Source organism: Carcharhinus amblyrhynchos, chromosome 12 (assembly GCF_965287045.1).
Source record: "Carcharhinus amblyrhynchos chromosome 12, sCarAmb.v2.hapA, whole genome shotgun sequence".
NCBI classification, from domain to species: Eukaryota; Metazoa; Chordata; class Chondrichthyes; order Carcharhiniformes; family Carcharhinidae; genus Carcharhinus; species Carcharhinus amblyrhynchos.
This window is the reverse complement of record NC_137335.1, coordinates 14,778,820-14,797,297: the sequence shown is the minus strand read 5'-3', so window position 1 is coordinate 14,797,297 and position 18,478 is coordinate 14,778,820. Positions and strand designations below refer to the sequence as shown.

The 18,478-nt window shown below is 51.6% G+C and overlaps 1 protein-coding gene across 7 annotated transcripts in view; it reads right to left on the bottom strand.

Moving 5' to 3' along the window:
- The window catches only part of syne1b (spectrin repeat containing, nuclear envelope 1b), a 415,064-nt gene that overhangs the window by 88,878 nt on the left and 307,708 nt on the right, over nucleotides 1-18,478 (bottom strand). For all 7 annotated transcript variants that reach the window (XM_080200097.1, XM_080200090.1, XM_080200089.1 and 4 more), the window contains 5 exons: nucleotides 18,024-18,118; nucleotides 14,032-14,269; nucleotides 11,962-12,156; nucleotides 5,194-5,319; nucleotides 4,877-5,032 (listed from right to left, as the gene is read on the bottom strand). In XM_080200097.1, the coding sequence (XP_080056223.1) occupies nucleotides 4,877-5,032; nucleotides 5,194-5,319; nucleotides 11,962-12,156; nucleotides 14,032-14,269; nucleotides 18,024-18,118 (810 nt within the window). The remainder of the gene's footprint in view (nucleotides 1-4,876; nucleotides 5,033-5,193; nucleotides 5,320-11,961; nucleotides 12,157-14,031; nucleotides 14,270-18,023; nucleotides 18,119-18,478) is intronic.

The following is an 18,478-nucleotide window of genomic DNA, read 5'->3' as shown; positions in this document are numbered from 1 at the left end:
GTGATTGTAATGAATGGCGGAGCAGGCTCGAAGGGCCGAATGGCCTCCTCCTGCTCCGAACTTCTGCGTTTCTATGTTTTTACGAGGTGACATCATGTTATATCCCAGTGACAAATCAGCAGGCAAAGTTCTATTTGTCTCAAAGGATTCAATTCTGCCTCGAGGTAAACTCCGGGGAGTGTGGGCCGTGACTCAGTGGTCTCACACTCAATCGCGTGGCAGCCAGATGGGATTCAACCCAACTGCACTGAACGCAGCTTCTCTGATTGTTTAATTCACACTGTGGGATCTTGCTGTGTACAACTTGGGCTACTCGGATTTCCTGCACTGCAACGGTCCCCGCACTTTAAAAAGTACTTAATTAGCTGTAAAACACTGTGACACATCCTGTGGTTAGGCAGAGGAGGTGTTAAAGGTTTATTTGGCAGCACAAGCTTTCAGAGTCTCGCTCCTTCATGAGGTGAGCAAGGCCTGTGAGGCAACAGTGCTAACCACTGCGCCACCCTTGTAATTAATCCCGATTAGATATAGCTCTCGGGGCTAAAAGGATCAAGGGATATGGGGGAAACCTGGTGAACTACCCATCGTTGCCTCTTTTTGGGAAGGCTAATCAGGCAGTGGCTAGGCCTTACCTGGAATCAAGACCCGGTGGGGGGAGGGTAGAAACCTCACTTACCAAGAGTTAGCAGCCTCTTGCACTCAGCAACGCCACTGAGGAGGCTGTGTCTTCTGCAGGATAGAGAATCATCAGAGTCCCAGGTTCACCGGGCAACCCTAAACCATGATGGAGGGGCTCGGGGTGTGAGATTTTATAGGTTGGGGGTTGCAGGGAGAAGGGCAATCCCCCCGCACCTCCACCCCCCACTTCCCACACCCTTCCCAATGTCAAGTTTCTCGATCAGGAACTGTAGAAACAAAACATAGAAACCCTACAGTACAGAAAGAGGCCTTTCGGCCCATCGAGTCTGCACCTACCGCAATCCCACCCAGGCCCTACTCCCATATCCCTACATATTTACCCGCTAATCCCTCTAACCTAAGGGCAATTTTTTTTTAAGCACGTCCAATCGACCTAACCTGCACATTTTTGGACTGTGGGAGGAAACCGGAGCACCAGGAGGAAACCCACGCAGACACGGGGAGAATGTGCAAACTCCACACAGACAGTGACCCGAGGCCGGGAATCGAACCCTAGTCCCTGGAGCTGTGAAACAGCAGTGCTAACCACTGTGTTGCCCGAACTGAGTGCCTTCCCCCCATATCCCATGATCCATTTAGCCCCAAGAGTTATATTTAATCGCGATTAATCTATGAGATTTTCCGCTCCCACTGGTGTGAAAAGTTTTTTGTAATAAGTCTTCGGGAAGGCAGAAGTCCCTTCACCAAAATCCCTCTATTTACAAACTCTAACAGCAGTGGACAGAGCGCTAACAGGCAGCAGTCTAGCTCCGAGGGGTGCCAGAGGAACTGACACTCCCGGTTCAGTACAAGGCAAAGATACCCCGATTGGCCCATCAACTGGATCCTTAATCAGGGAGCTCATACTCCGGTAGGCCAACCTCAATGGCCTGATTGAAGTCATTACATTTTCAACATCTTTCCAGGCTCTGCCGCAGGCAAACCCAAGACGCAGGGGGTGCTGGAAAATTCTGGCCTTAACTAGGAGGGGAGGGAACACTGAGACTGGCTCTGTACAGAAATCAGTCACAAGAATCAGCGCTCACAGGAAATGACTTCCGCAGTGAGCACAGCAGTCAGGAGACCAAATGGATTACAGAGAAAAGTATCAAAGGGTAAGTTTCAAGATAGATCATCAGATTAACACTGATACCCAGACACTGTTAGAAAGCAGAAGAGAGTTGCTAATGAAGTCATACAGGCATTGGCATTGTCAATAGACAATTAATCCAGAGCATGATCTGGGGGCCCAGGGTTCAAATCCCACCACAGCAGTTGCTGAAATTTAAATTTGATAGCAATCATTGTTAAAAACTCATCTGGTTCACTAATGCCCCTTCAGGGAAGGAAATCTACCCTCCTTACCAAGCCTGGCCTACTGGTAACTCCAGACCCACAGCAGTGCGATTAACTCTCAGGCACCCTCTAAAATGGAGGGCAGTTCAGGGTGGGCAATAAATACTGGGCCCAGCCAGCACCAAACCCAGTCACATCAAATTCATCTTTCTTTTAAATCACAGCCGGTGGATTAATACATTGGCAGGGCAAGAGGGGAGAGAAGGCGGGGGGGGGGAGGGGAGAGAGAGAAGGACAGGGGGAGAGGAGAGGGAAGGGGAGGAGGAGGGAAAATGGGGGTGGGGAGGGGGGAGAGAGAGGGGTGGGAAGAGAGGGGAGAGAGAAGGAAAGGGGGAGAGGAGAGGGAAGGGGAGGAGGAGGGGAAGGGGGGTGGGGAAGGGGGGAGAGGGGGAGAGAGAGGGGGGGAGGGGGGAGAGAGAGGGGAGGGGGAGAGAGGGGAGGGGGGAGGGGGGAGAGAGAAGGAAAGGGGGAGAGGAGAGGGAAGGGGAGGAGGAGGGGAAGGGGGGTGGGGAAGGGGGGAGAGGGGGAGAGAGAGGGGGGGAGGGGGGAGAGAGAGGGGGGAGAGAGAGAGGGGAGGGGGGAGAGAGAGAGGGGAGTGGGGGGGAGAGAGAGGGGAGTGGGGAGGGGGGAGAGAGAAGGAAAGGGGGAGAGGAGAGGGAAGGGGAGGAGGAGGGGAAGGGGGGTGGGGGGGGAAGGGGGGGAGAGAGGGGGGAGGGGGGAGAGAGAGAGGGGAGGGGGGGAGAGAGAGAGAGAGGGGAGGGGGGGAGGAGGGGAAGGGGGGTGGGGGGGAAGGGGGGGAGAGAGGGGGGAGGGGGGAGAGAGAGAGGGGAGGGGGGGAGAGAGAGAGGAGAGGGGAGGGGGGGAAAGAGAGGGGAGGGGGGGAGAGAGGGGAGGGGGGGAGAGAGAGAGGGGAGGGGGGAGAGAGAGAGGAGAGGGGAGGGGGGGAGAGAGAGAGGGGAGGGGGGGAGAGAGGGGAGGGGGGGAGAGAGGGGAGGGGGGGGTGGAGAGAGGGGAGGGGAGAGAGAGAGGGGAGGGGGGAGAGAGAGGAGGGGAGAGAGAGAGGGGAGGGGAGAGAGGGGAGGGGAGAGAGGGGAGGGAGGGAAGGAAAGGGGGAGAGGAAAGGGAAGGGGAGGAGGAGGGGAAAGGGGGGTGGGAAGGGGGGAGGGAGAGAGAGAGAGAGGGGAGGGGGGAGAGAGGGGAGAGAGGGGAGGGAGACAAGGAAAGGGGGAGAGGAGAGGGAAGGGGAGGAGGAGGGGTTGGAGAGAAGAGGGGAGAGAGGAGAGGAAAGGCAGGTGGGAAGGGTGGGGGAGAGGGGTGTGAGGGGAGGGGAAGACGGGGGAAACAGGGGAGGAGGGAGGGGAGGGGGGAGAGGGAAGGCAGGGAAGGGAAAGGGAGAGGGGAAGGGGTGGGGGGAAAGGGACAGGGAGGGGGGGAGAGGGGAAGGGAGAGAGAGGGGAGAGAGAGGGGAAGGGAGGGGGAGAGAAGAGAGCAGACAGGAGGACAAGGGAGAGGGAGGGAGGGAGAGGAGAGGGGGAGGGAAAGGAGGATGGGCAGGGGAGACGGGAGGGGAGAGGGGGACGGGAGAGAGGGAGAGAGGGAGAGAAGAGGGGGGAGGATGGAGTTGGGGGGGTAAGGGGCTGGGGGGGGAGGGAAGAGAGGGGGAGGGAGACAGAGGGAGGGGAAGGGGAGGGAAGGGAGGATGGGAGAGGGGAGAGGGGGAAGAGGAAAGAGGGGGAGAGGAGAGAGGGGAGAGGAGGGGGGAGGGGATGAGGTGATGGGGATAGGGGAGAGTGAAAGTGGAGAGGGGGGAGAGAGAGGGGGAGGTGAAAGGAAAGGGAGAGAGAATGGGGAGGGGGAGGAGACAGAAGGAAAAGGGGAGAAGAGGGGAGGGGAGTGGGAGAAGAGAGGGGGAGAGAGAGAGGGAAGCGGAGGGAGGGGAGGGGAGATGGAGACGGGAGGGGGGATGGAGAGGGGAGGGGAGATGGAGAGGGGAGGGGAGATGGAGAGGGGGAGAGAGGGAGGGGACAGGGGGAGGGGAGATGGAGAAGGGGAAGGGGAGAGAGGGAGGGGTCAGGGGGAGGGAGATGGAGAGGGGAGAGGGGGGAGGGGAGATGGAGAGGGGAGGGAGAGGGGAGATGGAGGGGGGAGGAGGAGGGGAGATGGAGAGGGGGAAGGAGAGAGAGGGAGGGGTCAGGGGGAAGGAGATGGAGAGGGGGAAGGGGTGAGAGGGAGGGGACGGAGGGGAGATGGAGTGGGGAAGGGGAGAGAAGGAGGGGTCAGGGGGAAGGAGATGGAGAGGGGGAAGGGGAGAGAGGGAGGGGACAGGGGGAGGGGAGATGGAGAGGGGGAAGGGGAGAGAGGGAGGGGTCAGGGGGAGAGGAGATGGAGAGGGGGAAGGGGAGAGGGGAGGGGAGATGGAGAGGGGGAAGGGGAGAGAGGGAGGGGACAGGGGGAGGGGAGATGGAGAGGGGGAAGGGGAGAGGGGAGGGGAGATGGAGAGGGGGAAGGGGAGAGAGGGAGGGGACAGGGGGAGGGGAGATGGAGAGGGGGAAGGGAGGGGTCAGGGGGAGGGAGATGGAGAGGGGAGGGGGAGGGGAGATGGAGAGAGGGAGGGGAGATGGAGAGGGGGAAGGGGAGAGAGGGAGGGGAAAGAGGGGGAGGGGAGATGGAGAGGGGAGAGTGGAGAGGGAGGGGAAAGAAGGGGAGGGGAGATGGAGAGGGGGAAGGGGAGAGAGGGAGGGGAGAGAGGGGGAAGGGAGATGGAGAGGGGAGAGTGGAGTGAGGGAGGGGAGAGAGGGGGAGGGGAGATGGAGAGGGGGGAGGGGAGGGCTGAGTTATTTACCTGGTAACACAGCTCGTCCCATTGGCTGTGCAGCAGCTCGATCCGTTCCTGCAGCAGTGAGATATCATCAGCGCGGATACAGCTGGACAAGGTCTCCTTCAGAAAGGAGAGATCAGCAAGGTCATCACTCCAGCCTCCAAACGAGCTCTCCAGTTCCTGCAGTAACAGAACGTTCACATTGAGCCCCGCAGACAGCACACACTCTACATCCAGCTAGTGTTAGGCACCAGTCGGAAAGGACAGGAGAGGGCGGATTGTTCCGGAATGAAATGGTAATGAAATATTGGTGCAGGGTGAAACAGAAAGTATAACTTAACCATGCATCTGATCTGCTCGGTGTGCAGCTCGTCATGGTGCTCAGGCAGAGGCTGTGAAAGCTTTTTCTTGAAGGATCTCAGCTTGGCCAGAGAGGCTGCGATTCCTTTCTCACTCCGCTCCCAGTCCTTGCAAAGGAATCAATGATATCAATTAGAAACTTCCAAAAGTGCTGAGTAAGCGCCGACACTAAAACGCCAGACCTCATCTCAACCAAACCCATATTCAATAGGCTTGAAAGCAATATACAGCTCAGTCGATGGCCAAACATAATGCAGTAATTTACGGGGCACAGCTCCCATCCGCGCTTGGCAACTCAGACAGGAAGCGTTTCAGGATGGCCCTGTCGACCTTTATCCCTTAAATAAAAAGCTGATTTTGTTCGGACCGACTGGTTAACAACAGGCAGAGCTGTGTGAGTGTGCTCGCTAATGTCAGTCAGAGCTGGAACACAACGGCAGCATTTAAAGCAACATTCTAACGTCAACATCCCACTTGACATCTTTCACAATGAATTGGAGGAACAGGGCGGCACGGTGGCACAGTGGTTAGCACTGCTGCCTCACAGCTCCAGGGACCTGGGTTCAATTCCTGGCGTTGGGTCACCATATGTGTGGAGTTTGCACATTCTCCCCATGTCTGCATGGGTTCCCTCCGGGTGCTCTGGTTTCTTCCCACAGTCTGAAAGATGTGCTGGTTAGATGCATTGGCCATGCTAATTTCTCCCTCAGTGTACCTGAACAGGCGCCAACGTGTGGTGACTAGGGGATTTTCACAGTAACTTCATTATAGTGTTAATGTAAGCCTACTTATGACACTAATAAATAAATAATAAAGTTCAAAATAAAACATCAGCCCTAATATTTACGGGTGAGGGAAGGGGATACTGGGAGAGCCCTATAGCTGGGGGAAATAGAATTCTACAGTGCAGAAGGAGGCCATTAGGCCCATTGAGTCTGCACTGACTACAATCTCACCCATGCCCTATTCCTGTAACCCCATGCATTTATCCTAGCTAGTCTCCCTGATACTAAGGGACAATTTAGCATGGCCAGTACACCCAACCTGCACATCTTTGAAGTGTGGGAGGCACCCGGAGGAAACTCACACAGACACGGGGAGAACATCCAAACTCCACACAGACAGAAATACTGGCAAGCTTAAACCTTGACCTCTGTTTTCCACTCAGCTGCGTGGGGGAGGTGAGCTTGGCTGGGTGCAGAGCAGGAACACATATGGCTGGGGGCCCAACTCTTGCTTTAAGTCCTGTCCTGGTCCCCCTATGCTGACACTACAGTTACGAAAGCCCACCAGCGCCTCTACTTTCTTAGAAGACTAAGGAAATTTGGCATGTCAGCTACGACTGTCATTTTTACAGATGCACCATAGAGAACATTCTTTCTGGTTGCATCACAGCTTGGTATGGCTCCTGCTCTGCCCAAGACTGCAAGAAACTACAAAGGGTCGTGAAGGTAGCCCAGTCCATCACACAAACCAGCTTCCCATCCATTGACTCTGTCTACACTTCCTGCTGCCTCGGCAAAACAGCCAGCATAATTAAAGACCCCACGCACCCCGGGGACATTCTCTCTCCCACCTTCTTCCTTCAGGAAAAATATACAAAAGTCTGAGGTCACAAACCAACTGACTCAAGAACAGCTTCTTCCCTGCTGCCATCAGACTTTTGAATGGACCCACTTCGCATTAAGTTGATCTTTCTCTACACCCTTGCTATGACTGTAATGCTACATTTCTTCACTCTCTCATTTCCTTCTCTATGAACGGTATGCTCTGTCTGTATAGGGTGCAAGAAACAATACTTTTCACTGTACGCCAATGCATATGACAATAACAAATCAAACCAAATCAAAATCAAGACCTTTGAGAGTGGCTCCACTCATCTGTCTTTGGAAGGACGTGGGGAGTGGAAGTATTTTTTTTCCATGGGATGTGGGCATCACTGCCAAAGTCACCATTTGTCGCCATTCCTAATTGCCCTTGAAGTGAGTGATTTCTGGGGCCTTGCAGGGGGGCAGTTAAAAGGTAACCATATTACTACATGTAGGCCAGACCAGGTAAGGATGGCAGATTTCCTTCTCTAAAGATGTTAGTGAGCGAGGTGGGTTTATTACCACAATCCAACAAGGGTGGGATTTGAACCGTTGGTCCCAGAGGATTTGGCCTGGGTCTCTGGGCTAATAGTCCAGTGAGATTGCCGATTGCCGCACTGTGGGGGGGGTGGGGGTATACGGAGTAGGGTCAGCAAACACAGCAGGGTAAAGAGGGGGGCGGGGGGATGCATGTGGACGAGGGTCAGCAAATACAGCAGGTAAAAAGAGAGAGAGCAAGATACCTCGATCAGTAGGAGGGGAACACAAGAGCTTCCGAGTGAGGCTGGAGGGGCTGCACTATAGGGGGGCTGCACTATTGGGGAGCTGCACTATAAGGGGGCTGCACTTTTGGAGGGGGCTGCATTATTGGGGGGGCTGCACTAATGGGGGGGGCAGCACTATGGGGGGCTGCACTATTGGGGAGGCTGTACTAATGGGGGGCTGCACTATGGGGGGGCTGCATTATTGGGGGGCTGCACTATTGGGGAGGCTGTGCTATTGGGGGCTGCACTATTGGGGGGGCTGCACTATTGGGGGGGCTGCATTATTGGGGGGCTGCACTATTGGGGAGGCTGTGCTATTGGGGGCTGCACTATTGGGGGGGCTGTACTATTGGGGAGGCTGTGCTATTGGGGGGCTGCACTATTGGGGGGGCTGCACTATTGGGGGGGCTGCACTATTGAGGGGGCTGCACTATTGGGGAGGCTGTGCTATTGGGGGCTGCACTATTGGGGGGGCTGCACTATTGGGGGGGCTACACTATTGGGGGGCTGCGCTATTGGGGGGCTGCACTATTGGGGAGGCTGTACTATTGGGGGGCTGCACTATTGGGGGGGCTACACTATTGGGGGGGCTGCGCTATTGGGGGGGCTGCGCTATTGGGTAGGCTGCACTGGGGGGGCTGTGCTATGGGGGGGCTGCACTACTGGGGAAGGCTACAGGAACAGCACTATCAGGAGGGTTTTGTTTCTAATAAAGGGATTGAGGGATATGGGGGGAAGGGGTGGATCAGGATATTGAACTTGATGATCAGCCATGATCATAATGAATGGCAGAGCAGACTCAAAGGGCTGAATGGCCTCCTCTTCTTCTAGTTTCTGTTTAGATGTCCAGTGATCCTGTGAGCCACAGGGAATGCTGCAGCCGGCTGCTCCTGTTTCTTGTCCACTGCCGGGATGTCTGAACCCTGGGAGATAGTTAAATAAGGCTGCCAATTGAAGGGTGTTAATGAAGCCTGCTGTCCCTCTGTCCCTCCAAGGGAGGCGATGTCCTAGTGGTATTATCGCTAGACTACTAATCCTGAAACTCAGCTGATGCAGGGGCGGCACGGTAGCACAGTGGTTAGCACTGCTGCTTCACAGCTCTAGGGACTTGGGTTTGATTCCTGGCTCGGGTCACTGTCTGTGTGGAGTTTGCACATTCTCCTTGTGTCTGCGTGGGTTTCCTCCAGGTGCTCTGGTTTCCTCCCACAGTCCAAAGATGTGCGGGTTAGATTAATTGGCCATGGTAAAATTGCCCCTTAGTATACTAGGATGCTTAGGTTAGAGGCATTAGTGGGTAAATGTGTAGGGATATGGGGGTAGGGCCTGGATGGGATTGTGGTTGGTGCAGACTTGATGGGCCAAAGGGCCTCTTTCTGCACTGTAGGGTTCTGTTCTGAGGACCTGGGTTCAAATCCTGCCACAGCAGATGGTGGAATTAGAATTTAATAAAAAGTAACTAGAATTAAGAATCTACTGATGACCGTGAAACCATTGTCAATTGTCAGAAAAGCCCATCTGATTCACTTTTGGGAAGGAAATCTACCATTCTGACCCAGCCTAGACTCCATGTGACTCCAGAGCTACAGCAATTGGTTGATTCTGAACTAGCCTCCAACATCAACGAGGGATAGGCAATAAATGTTGCTGTTTATAAAAAATTTAATTAAATTTTTTATTTAAAATTTAATTAAATTTTTTATTGAATAAAACAAAATGCCGGAACAGTCTAAAGCCTCTTTTATAACAAAGGCGGCACAGTGGCATGGCACAGTGGTTAGCACTGCTGCCTCACAGCACCAGGGACCCCGGTTCAATTCCAGCCTTGGGTCACTGTCTGTGTGGAGTTTGCACATTCTCCCCGTATCTGTGCGGGTTTCCTCCGGGTGCCCCAGTTTTCTCCCACAGTCCAAAGATGTGTGGGTTTAGGATGATTGGCCATGCTAAAATTGCCTCTTAGTGTCATGGGGTTAGCAGGGTAAAAATGTGGGGTTACGGGGATAGGGCCTGTGTGGGGTTGTTGTCGGTGCAGACTCGATGGGCCGAATGGCTTCCTTCTGCACTGTAGGGATTCTATGAAGCCCTGACTGGGTCAATTGATCACGTTACTCCCTCACCGGCCAACACCTCTCCCATTTACCCTGTGTTGGGTTTCTACTGAAGATAGCATATTATAACAATAATGATGCTCTGGGGAAAATACAGCATGGGAGTGAGTGTGGCAGGGATTATTGTAATGGACAGCACAGATACAGGACTTTTATTACATGACTGGCAGATCACATGTGGCGTTGCCCTTGGTGAGACACAGAATATTACATTAGCAATAGTATTAATGTGCGACAGGATAGAACTGTAATCTCTCTGAAACCTGAGCTGTAAACAAGACAATTAACTTTGATATAAATGAAAGTTAGGGAATAAAACAGCAGGAAAAATTAATACACAACCTGCCTTAATTTCAAACCCACATTATAAGTTTAGCAGCCAAAGTTGGTGCCCGGAGCGTCAACGTGCACCCAGGGGTTAATGGGCAATGAACGCAGATTACTTTGTGCAAAAGCTCGCAACTCTGTTCACCAGGGATTTGGCTCTTTTCATTGAATCCCTATGAGGCCATTCGGCCCATTGAGCCTGTACCGACCACAATCCCATCCAGGCCCTATCCCCGTTAGCCTCACTTATGCCGCTAATCCCCCTGACACTCAGGGGCAATTTAGCATGGCCAATCAACCTAACCCGCACATCTTTGGACTGTGGGAGGAAACCGGAGCACCTGGAGGAAACCCACGCAGACACGGGGAGAACGTGCAGACTCCACACAGAGACTGACCCAAGGCTGGAATTGAACCCAGGTCCTTGGTGCTGTGAGGCCGCAGCGCTAACCACTGTGCCACCGTGGTTGGCACTGCTAAAAACTAGTATTATTGGTAACAGTCTGGAGTGAGTCAGTCACAAAGACGGCTACTGTCACTTTGTGAGAATATTGTCAATAAAAAATAACCAACAGAGGGACACGCAAGTAGGCCTCATGGCAGCACGGTGGCACAGGCACTGCTGCCTCACAGTGCCAAGACCCGGGTTCAATTCCCGGCTTGGGTCACTGTCTGTGTGGAGTTTGCACATTCTCCACGTGTCTGCGTGGGTTTCCTCTGGGTGTTCTGTTTCCTCCTACAGTCCAAATATGCACGGGTTAGGTTGATTGGCCATGCTAAATTGTCCCTTAGTGTCAGGGGGATTAGCAGGGTATATACATGAGCTAATGAGGATAGGGGACAGGTGGCATTGTGGTCAGTCCAGGCTCGATGGGCCGAATGGCCTTCTTCTTTGTGTTGGGATTCTAAATAGTCACCATAAGGTTATTGCCCAGAGGCTTGGTCCCAACATTTGGAAAGCTGTCTAACAGGGACATACTCCCATCTCTCCACACTGACCATCAGGTACAGGAACAAACTCCCATTTCTCCATGGTGTCCAATGGATTCTTCAGTATCTGACAGATGCTCCCAAACTCTATGCTCTCTAATGGTCTACAACTCATGGCATCTTTAGCCTCTACCCTGCTATCTTTCCCCCTCATCCATTCAGCCCCCAGGCAATAAGAACATAAGAACTCAGAGCAGGAGTCAGCCATCTGACCTCTTGAGCCTGCTCCGCCATTCAATAAGATCATGGCTGATCTTTTCATGGACTCAGCTCCACTTATCCACCTGCTCACCCTCCAACATCAAAGAGGGATAGGCAATAAATGTTGCCGTTTATAAAAAAATGAATAAAATCCCTTTACTGTTCAAAAATTTATACATCCTTGCCTTAACAATAATGAGATAGCCTCAACTGCTTCACTGGGCAGGGAATTCCACAGATTCACAGCCCTTTAGGTGAAGAAGTTCCTCCTCAACTCAGTCCTAAATCCCTTTATTTTGAGGCCATGCCCCCTAGCTCTAGTTTCACCCACCAGTAGAAACAACCTCCTTGCTTCTATCTTATCTATTCCCTGCATAATCTTATATGTTTCTATAAAATCTCCCCTTATTCTTCTGAATTCCAATGAGGGCATCCCAGTCTACTCAGTCTCTCCTCATAAGCCAACCCTCTCAACTCTGGAATCAGCCTAGTGAATCTCCTCTGCACCCCCTCCAGTGCCAGTGTATCCTTTCTCAAGTAAGTAAACTGTACACAGTACTCCAGGTGTGGCCCCACCAGCACTAGGCCAACCTCTGTCCCTCTTTGTCACCATATTTTTTGACTCCCAATGCCTTTCCTCACCCAAATATCCATTTGATTTTACTTCTGGTGTGTGAATCCAGATGTTTTCGATGCTACACATTACCACATGGGTGACTACATAATGTCACATGACCAGATCAAGCGAGAGGAGGTCTGTGGGTGTCACCTACCTTTAATAAAAGATTCAGCTGCTTTCTCTGTTGCTCGAGGTGGATGTTGGCCGCCCTCCACTGCTCCTGGATATCGGTGAGTTCAGATTGCAGAGTGGCCTCGGCCCCGCTGTCAGCAGACAGCAGGAGCTGCTTCCCTGCTTCCACTGTCAGGATGTAGCTACCCTGCTGTCGCTGCAACACCTTCTCCTTCAACTGCACCAGACAGAGAGACAGAGAGAAGAGTGGGTTCATCAAACTCTTGGGCCTCTCAGAAGCTGAGACACATTAGACTGAAACCTGAATTAGGACAGTCAAGGTGACCAAAACCATGAACTGTTGGTGACAATGGTCACGCTTACTCAATACTAGGACAGATGAGCACACGGGAATTTCTGCTGGACTCTTTAACTTAAACAGTGCAATAATTACTTAGAATTACTTTGGGCGGCACAGTGGTTAGCACTGCTGCCTCACAGCAGCAGGGACCGGGGTTTGATTCCCAGCTTGGGTCACTGTCTGCACATTTTCCCCATGTCTGCGTGGGTTTCCTCCGGGTGCTCCAGTTTCCTCCCACACTCCAAAGATGTGCAGGTTAAGTTGATTGGCCAAGCTAAATTGACCCTAGTGTCAGGAGCATTAGTGTGGGGTTATGATGATAGGGCCTGGGTGGGGTCGTTGTCAGTACAGACTCGATGGGCTAAATGGCCTTCTGCACTGTAGGAATTCTATAGTAGAATAGAATCAAATCCCACAGGAGGCAGCTATTTGGCCATTTGAGTGTACACCGACTCTCTCTGACAGAGTAGCTTACCCAGGCCCTTTCCCCCATCCTCTTCCCATAACCCCACACATTTAACATGCCCAATCCCCCAAACCTACACATTCTTGGACACTAAGGGGCAATTTCGCATGGCCAATCCACCCAGCCTGTACATCATTGGACATTAAGGAACAATTTCGCATGGTCAATCCATCTAACTTGCACATCTTTAGATTGTGGGAGGAGACCAGAGCACCCGGAGGAAACCCATGCAGACATGGGGAGAATGGACAAACTCTACGCAGATGGTGACCCGAGGCCGGAATTGAACCCAGGTCCCTGGCACTGTGAGGCAGCAGCGCTAACCACTGTGCCACCATGCCGATGAAGAGCAAAATAGACTGGAAACATTAACTCCTGGGTTCTCTCCCTCCAGATGCTGGCAGACCCTGCTGAGCTTATCACAGTATCATTTGTTATAGTTTGGCTGGAACTATTATCCTAGTAGTTCAAAGTTGGACATGGTAAGAAATTGAGGAAAAAGGAAGACTTTTTTAAAGCACTAGTACGGAAGATTACATCATCGGAAAATATACAGTGGAGACAGAGAAACCTACAGGGAGCAGAGTATGAGGCCATGCGGGGAGTGTGGAATCAGTGGGCTGAGTTAACACTGGCGGGTAGCCAGCTCTCTGAAATGGAAGCAAAGAAGATAAGGAGCAATCCCTCAATAGCAACTGGAAGCAGAAGCAGGAAAGTGGGAGCAGACACAGGAATGCCGGGAGTATGGGAAACATTAGCCATGAGGATGGAGAGCGGGCTCAGACACAGGACTGCCAGGGCAATGGGCACTGTAGCAGTAACACCTGGGCAATGTGTCTGGAAGCAGCTGCGGGTAGTATCGGGTGCACTCACAGCGACGCAGGGGGAAATGGGTGCACAAATGACACTGGGGAGGTCTGGGCATGCATACACCGGAATGGGGGGCTAGGCAGAGACAGTAGCATGGGACAAGAGGTGAATAGAGCAGGATTGAACACAGGGCGGGAGGTGGGATTCTCCGGTCCAGTCCTTGGAGGGACCCGTTGAGAGCGGGAATGGAAAATCAGGAGTTCCAGCCAAGATGCCACTCACTTTCAGCAGCGCTGGAAAATCCCAGCTGTGAGTGAGGGGAGAAGAATTTGACCAGGGACAACATTGTGGATAATGAAACACATCAGACATCCAGATTCCACTGCTCCAGTATGCAACCCCTTAACTTGCTGCGCCCTCTGCGAAGGGTACGTGACGGTGGCACAGGATTGACTGCGGGTAACTGTTGTTCTCACCTGCACCTCATCCAGCAGAGTCCTGGCTTGCTGCAGGGCAATGGGAGCCCCACTGCTCCACCTCCCCTCCAGCTGCTGGTTCACATCCAGCAGCCACTTGCGCAGCTTCTCCGCCATCTCCCGGTAACGCTGCCACTGCCGGATCTGGCTGTCGATGATCCCCCTCCGCTGCTGCGCTCGGCGAATCACTCCTTGCCATTGGTTACTCAACATGGCCAACTTCGAGTTAAACTCATCCCTGAGGGAGGGGAGGTAGGAGAGACAGCAACGTTACCCCGTTTTACTGCAGCCCGTCCGCCTCGTCCCTGTCGCCAGGGACTGGCTTGGACAGGGTGAAAAACCCTTCTGAATTGGGATCACAAGGAGGCCATTCGGCCCCTCGAACCTGTAACATGGGACAAGGCCATTCGACATCCCAAACTTGTACAGGAGAAGGTCTTTCAGCCCTCAAAACTCTGACATACAAGGGTGAGGCCATTCAGCCCCTCAAATCTGTTACATAAGAGCAAGAGGAGGCCATTCAGCCCCTCAAAGCAGGAGATGATGGGCTAGTGGTATTATCATTGGACTATTAATCCAGAAACTCAGCCAATGCTCTGGGGACGCGGGTTCGAATCCCACCATGGCAGATGATGGAATTTGAATTCAATCATAAAAATAATCTGGAATTAAGAATTTATTGGTGGCCATGAAACCATTGTCGATTGTCGGAAAAACTCATCTGGTTCGTTAATGTCCTTTAGGGAAGGAAATCTGCTGTCCTTACCCGGTCTGGCCTGTATGTGACTCCAGAGCCACAGCAATGTGGTTGACTCTCAACTGCCCTCTCTCTGAAATAGTCTAGCAAGGCACTTAAGTTCAAGGGCGACTAGGGATGGGCAATAAATGCTGACCCAGCCAGCAATGCCTGTGTCCCGTGAAATAATATATATAAAAAAGGAGGCCATTCAGACTTGTGCCCATTCTGTCGTTCATCACAATCATGGTTGCTCTGCATTTTAATTCTATTTATGTGTTATTTTTCTTTCAAACCTCTTGGTAAGTATTCCATACCAAGCAGAGGTTTATCAATGTGAACTGTTACATTGTCCACTGCCCCACCCCCAGCCTCTGCGGCATTCCGCTGAAAAAGATTCACCATTTCCACAATGTTGTGTGTGAAGACTGGCTTCCTACTGTCACCCCCGAGCAGCCCTGCTCTCGCTGCTCTGTCCCGGCCCACGAGCAGTGCTGTAAAAGCCCTCAGAAACATAGAAATTACAAGCAGGAGTAGGCCATTCAGCCCTTCAAGCCTGCTCTGCCACTCATACTGATGGTGGATGACCATCATATTCAATATTCTGATCGCCCCCCCCCACCTTCCTCCCAATATCATAGAATAGAATCCCTGCAGCCCTGGAGGAGGCCATTCGGCCCATCAAGTCTGGACTGACAACAAGCTACCCAGCCCCTATCCCTGTAACCCCATGCTGATCTCCTTGTCGCTAAGGGAGAATTTAGCATGGCCAATCCACCTAACCTGCACATATTCGGACCATAGAAGGAACACCCAAGGAAACACGGGGAGAATGTGCAAACTCCATCCAGGACAGTGACTCAAGGCCAGAATTGAACCCGGGTCCTTGACGCTGTGAGGCAGCAGTGCTAACCACGATGCCAGCCTTGATCCCTTGAGTTATATCGAATTCCTTCTTCAAATCACACACTTTACGTTCCCCCTGAAGCTGTCCTCAGCTCCCTTCAGCTCTTGGGCCTCCCAAGGCCCAGGAATCCTGACAGGCCTCTGTTCACTCTACAAACCAGATTACACTGGAGGCTGCCAATCCCATTGGGATATGGGAATATGTCAGCTACCTGTCCCTTGCCGCACACCTCTGAAGAACTGAGGAGTGGATCAGGGTTCATCTTGTTAAAAAAAAATACTTTTGAAGCCAATCACAGATTTTTTATAGGCTAAACCCATGGTCTGGAGGAGGGATTGGTAGGGCAGAGGGGTTGGGACAGAGTTGGCATTCTAAGATGGCTGAAGGAGAATGCCTTAATGATGGAGTGGTGAAGCAAGGCAGGCCAGAGGATATCACTGCGTTGTTAAGTAGATCATAGAATCATAGAATCCCTACAGTGCAGAAGGAGGCCATTTGGCCCATCAAGTCTGCACTGACCACAATCCCACCCAATCCCTAACCCATAACCCCATGTATTTACCCTAGCTAGTCCCCCTGACACTAAGGGACAATTTAGCATGACCAATTTACCTAACTCGCATATCTTTGGACATTAAGGAACTATTTAGTCTGGCCAATCCCCCTAACCTACACATCCCGGGACACCAAGGGACAATTTAGCATGGCTAATCCACCTAACCCACACATCTTTGGACATTATCATGGCAATGAGGCAATACATGAAGTGTGATGTTCCTGCACCTTTAAGAAATGTATTTTAATTGTTCTCTGCAGGATGTTTTGAGCATTTTGTTGGAGCCATAGTATCTACCAGCATCCTGCATTGTTGTTGCGACACCATAATTGTCTCTGATGGTGAGAATGTTGGTTTTAATCTGAACTAATGCTGTTCCCCCCTGGGATTTTGCAGAGGGGGGCTTCAATAGGGTGGTTATCAGGTATGGTCACATGACAGGGGAAGCTGGGCTTTTCACAGAATATTCAAGCTCAGAAGCTGCTTGAAGCTGGAAGAGACCACAGTGTTTTCCCTCTCTCTGGAGTTGGAGATTCTATTGCTTAGGTGGCCGTTTTTAGAAGCTGCCAAAGACTGGGTTTACCTCTCTGAGGTTTTGCTGTCTGGAAGATATATCCTTCTCTGAAAACTGCTGTTGAGTTTGCTGTTCAGAAGCGTTAAAAAGCTGGAAATCGGGCATCACGTCAGCATACTTTTTAATGTATTAACTCAGGCTGAAGAAGGGGATATTGCTTTACATTGGAACAACAGAGATAGCTAGTGGTTAAGGATTATATTGTGTGATGGTTAAGCCTTGTAATTGATAAAATTGATGCTAATTCTTTGTGTTATATTCTAACTGTGTTCTTAAATAAACTTTGATAAAAGCTTCCTAGTGGGCCACTTGAATCATATCTGGAGTGAAACATTTTATGCTCACCCTAATGCCAAAACCAAGTGTAAAATTTAGGATCTAGGTTAACTTCACAAAACACCTTGGAGCCTGGACCTTAACAGGAGGGACTCAACAGAGAAGCTGGGGATGGAAGGCACAGTAGCACAGTGGTTAGCACTACTGCCTCACAGCGTCAGGGGCCTGGGTTCAATTCTGGCCTCACTGTCTGTGCGGAGTTTGCACATTCCCCCCGTGTCTGCATGGGTTTCCTCCGGCTGCTCTGGTTTCTTCCCACTGTTCAAAGATGTGCAGGTCAGGTTGTTTGGCCGTGTTAAATCGACTCTAATGTCATGGGGGCTGGGAGGGTGAATTTGTGAGTTTACAGGAATAGGACCTGGGGGGGGGGGGTGTTGTGATCGATGCTGACTTGACGGGCTGAATGGCCCCCTTCTGCACTGTCGGGATTCTATGATACTATGAACTTGGTCAATAGTCGGAGCCATGGATAGTCAGTAGAAATTTGCAATGACTTGATAATATATAAATAGGCCTTGTTTATTCAAATTCCAACCAGATATGAATGTCCATCTGAATTTCTTTTGAATTGGTTTAATCTTTGCTGGACCCAGATTAATTTGAGATTAATTCGGGTGGAAAGTTTATTTTTAAAAGAAAACTAACTCTCTAAGATGGCCCTACTGCTCTCGGACACAGTGCCACGAGTATAAGTAATGTTCCCCCAATCCCCCTTCGCAGTGCGTTGCCTGTTTTTCGCACTGCGTGGTCCCTTTAAGATGGCTGCACCTCCCTCCCTCCACATACCCTTGAAAGGATCAACTGTGTGTGGGTGGCCTTTCGGTCCCCTCCTTCTCAGCTGCAGCAGTTACCCCAGAGGGAACGTTGATGCCAAGAGTCTTACCTGTCATCCACCTGGCCCTGCTCCAGAAGGTGTTGTCCGTCGCTGATGATGGAGTGCAGGATCTGCTGTCGGCTGAACATCTCCGCCTGGAACAGCTGCCCCCCGGAACAGAGAGAGAAGGAGCGGAGAGAAGGAAGTGTGGAAGTTAGGTTACCACAACTGTGAAAATTAAAGCTCCATAATTGTCAAAAGAAAACTCTGCCAACTAATGGGAAATGCTTATCAGCGTACAAGGCCTTGAGTGAAGCCAATGCTTGCATATTCAGGATAAGAGACTAATCTTCACCTTGTCTAAGTTCCATAAACATTCCGTTCCCAGCCTTCACCAGAGGATGGAAAATAAGACATTCCCATAACAAAATGCCAAGGAGCAAGATATGGGGACATATTACGCTAATGAAGGACTGGCAAGAGATAGTCTTCTATTGGATAAGAAAGGGCAAAAGGCAATACTA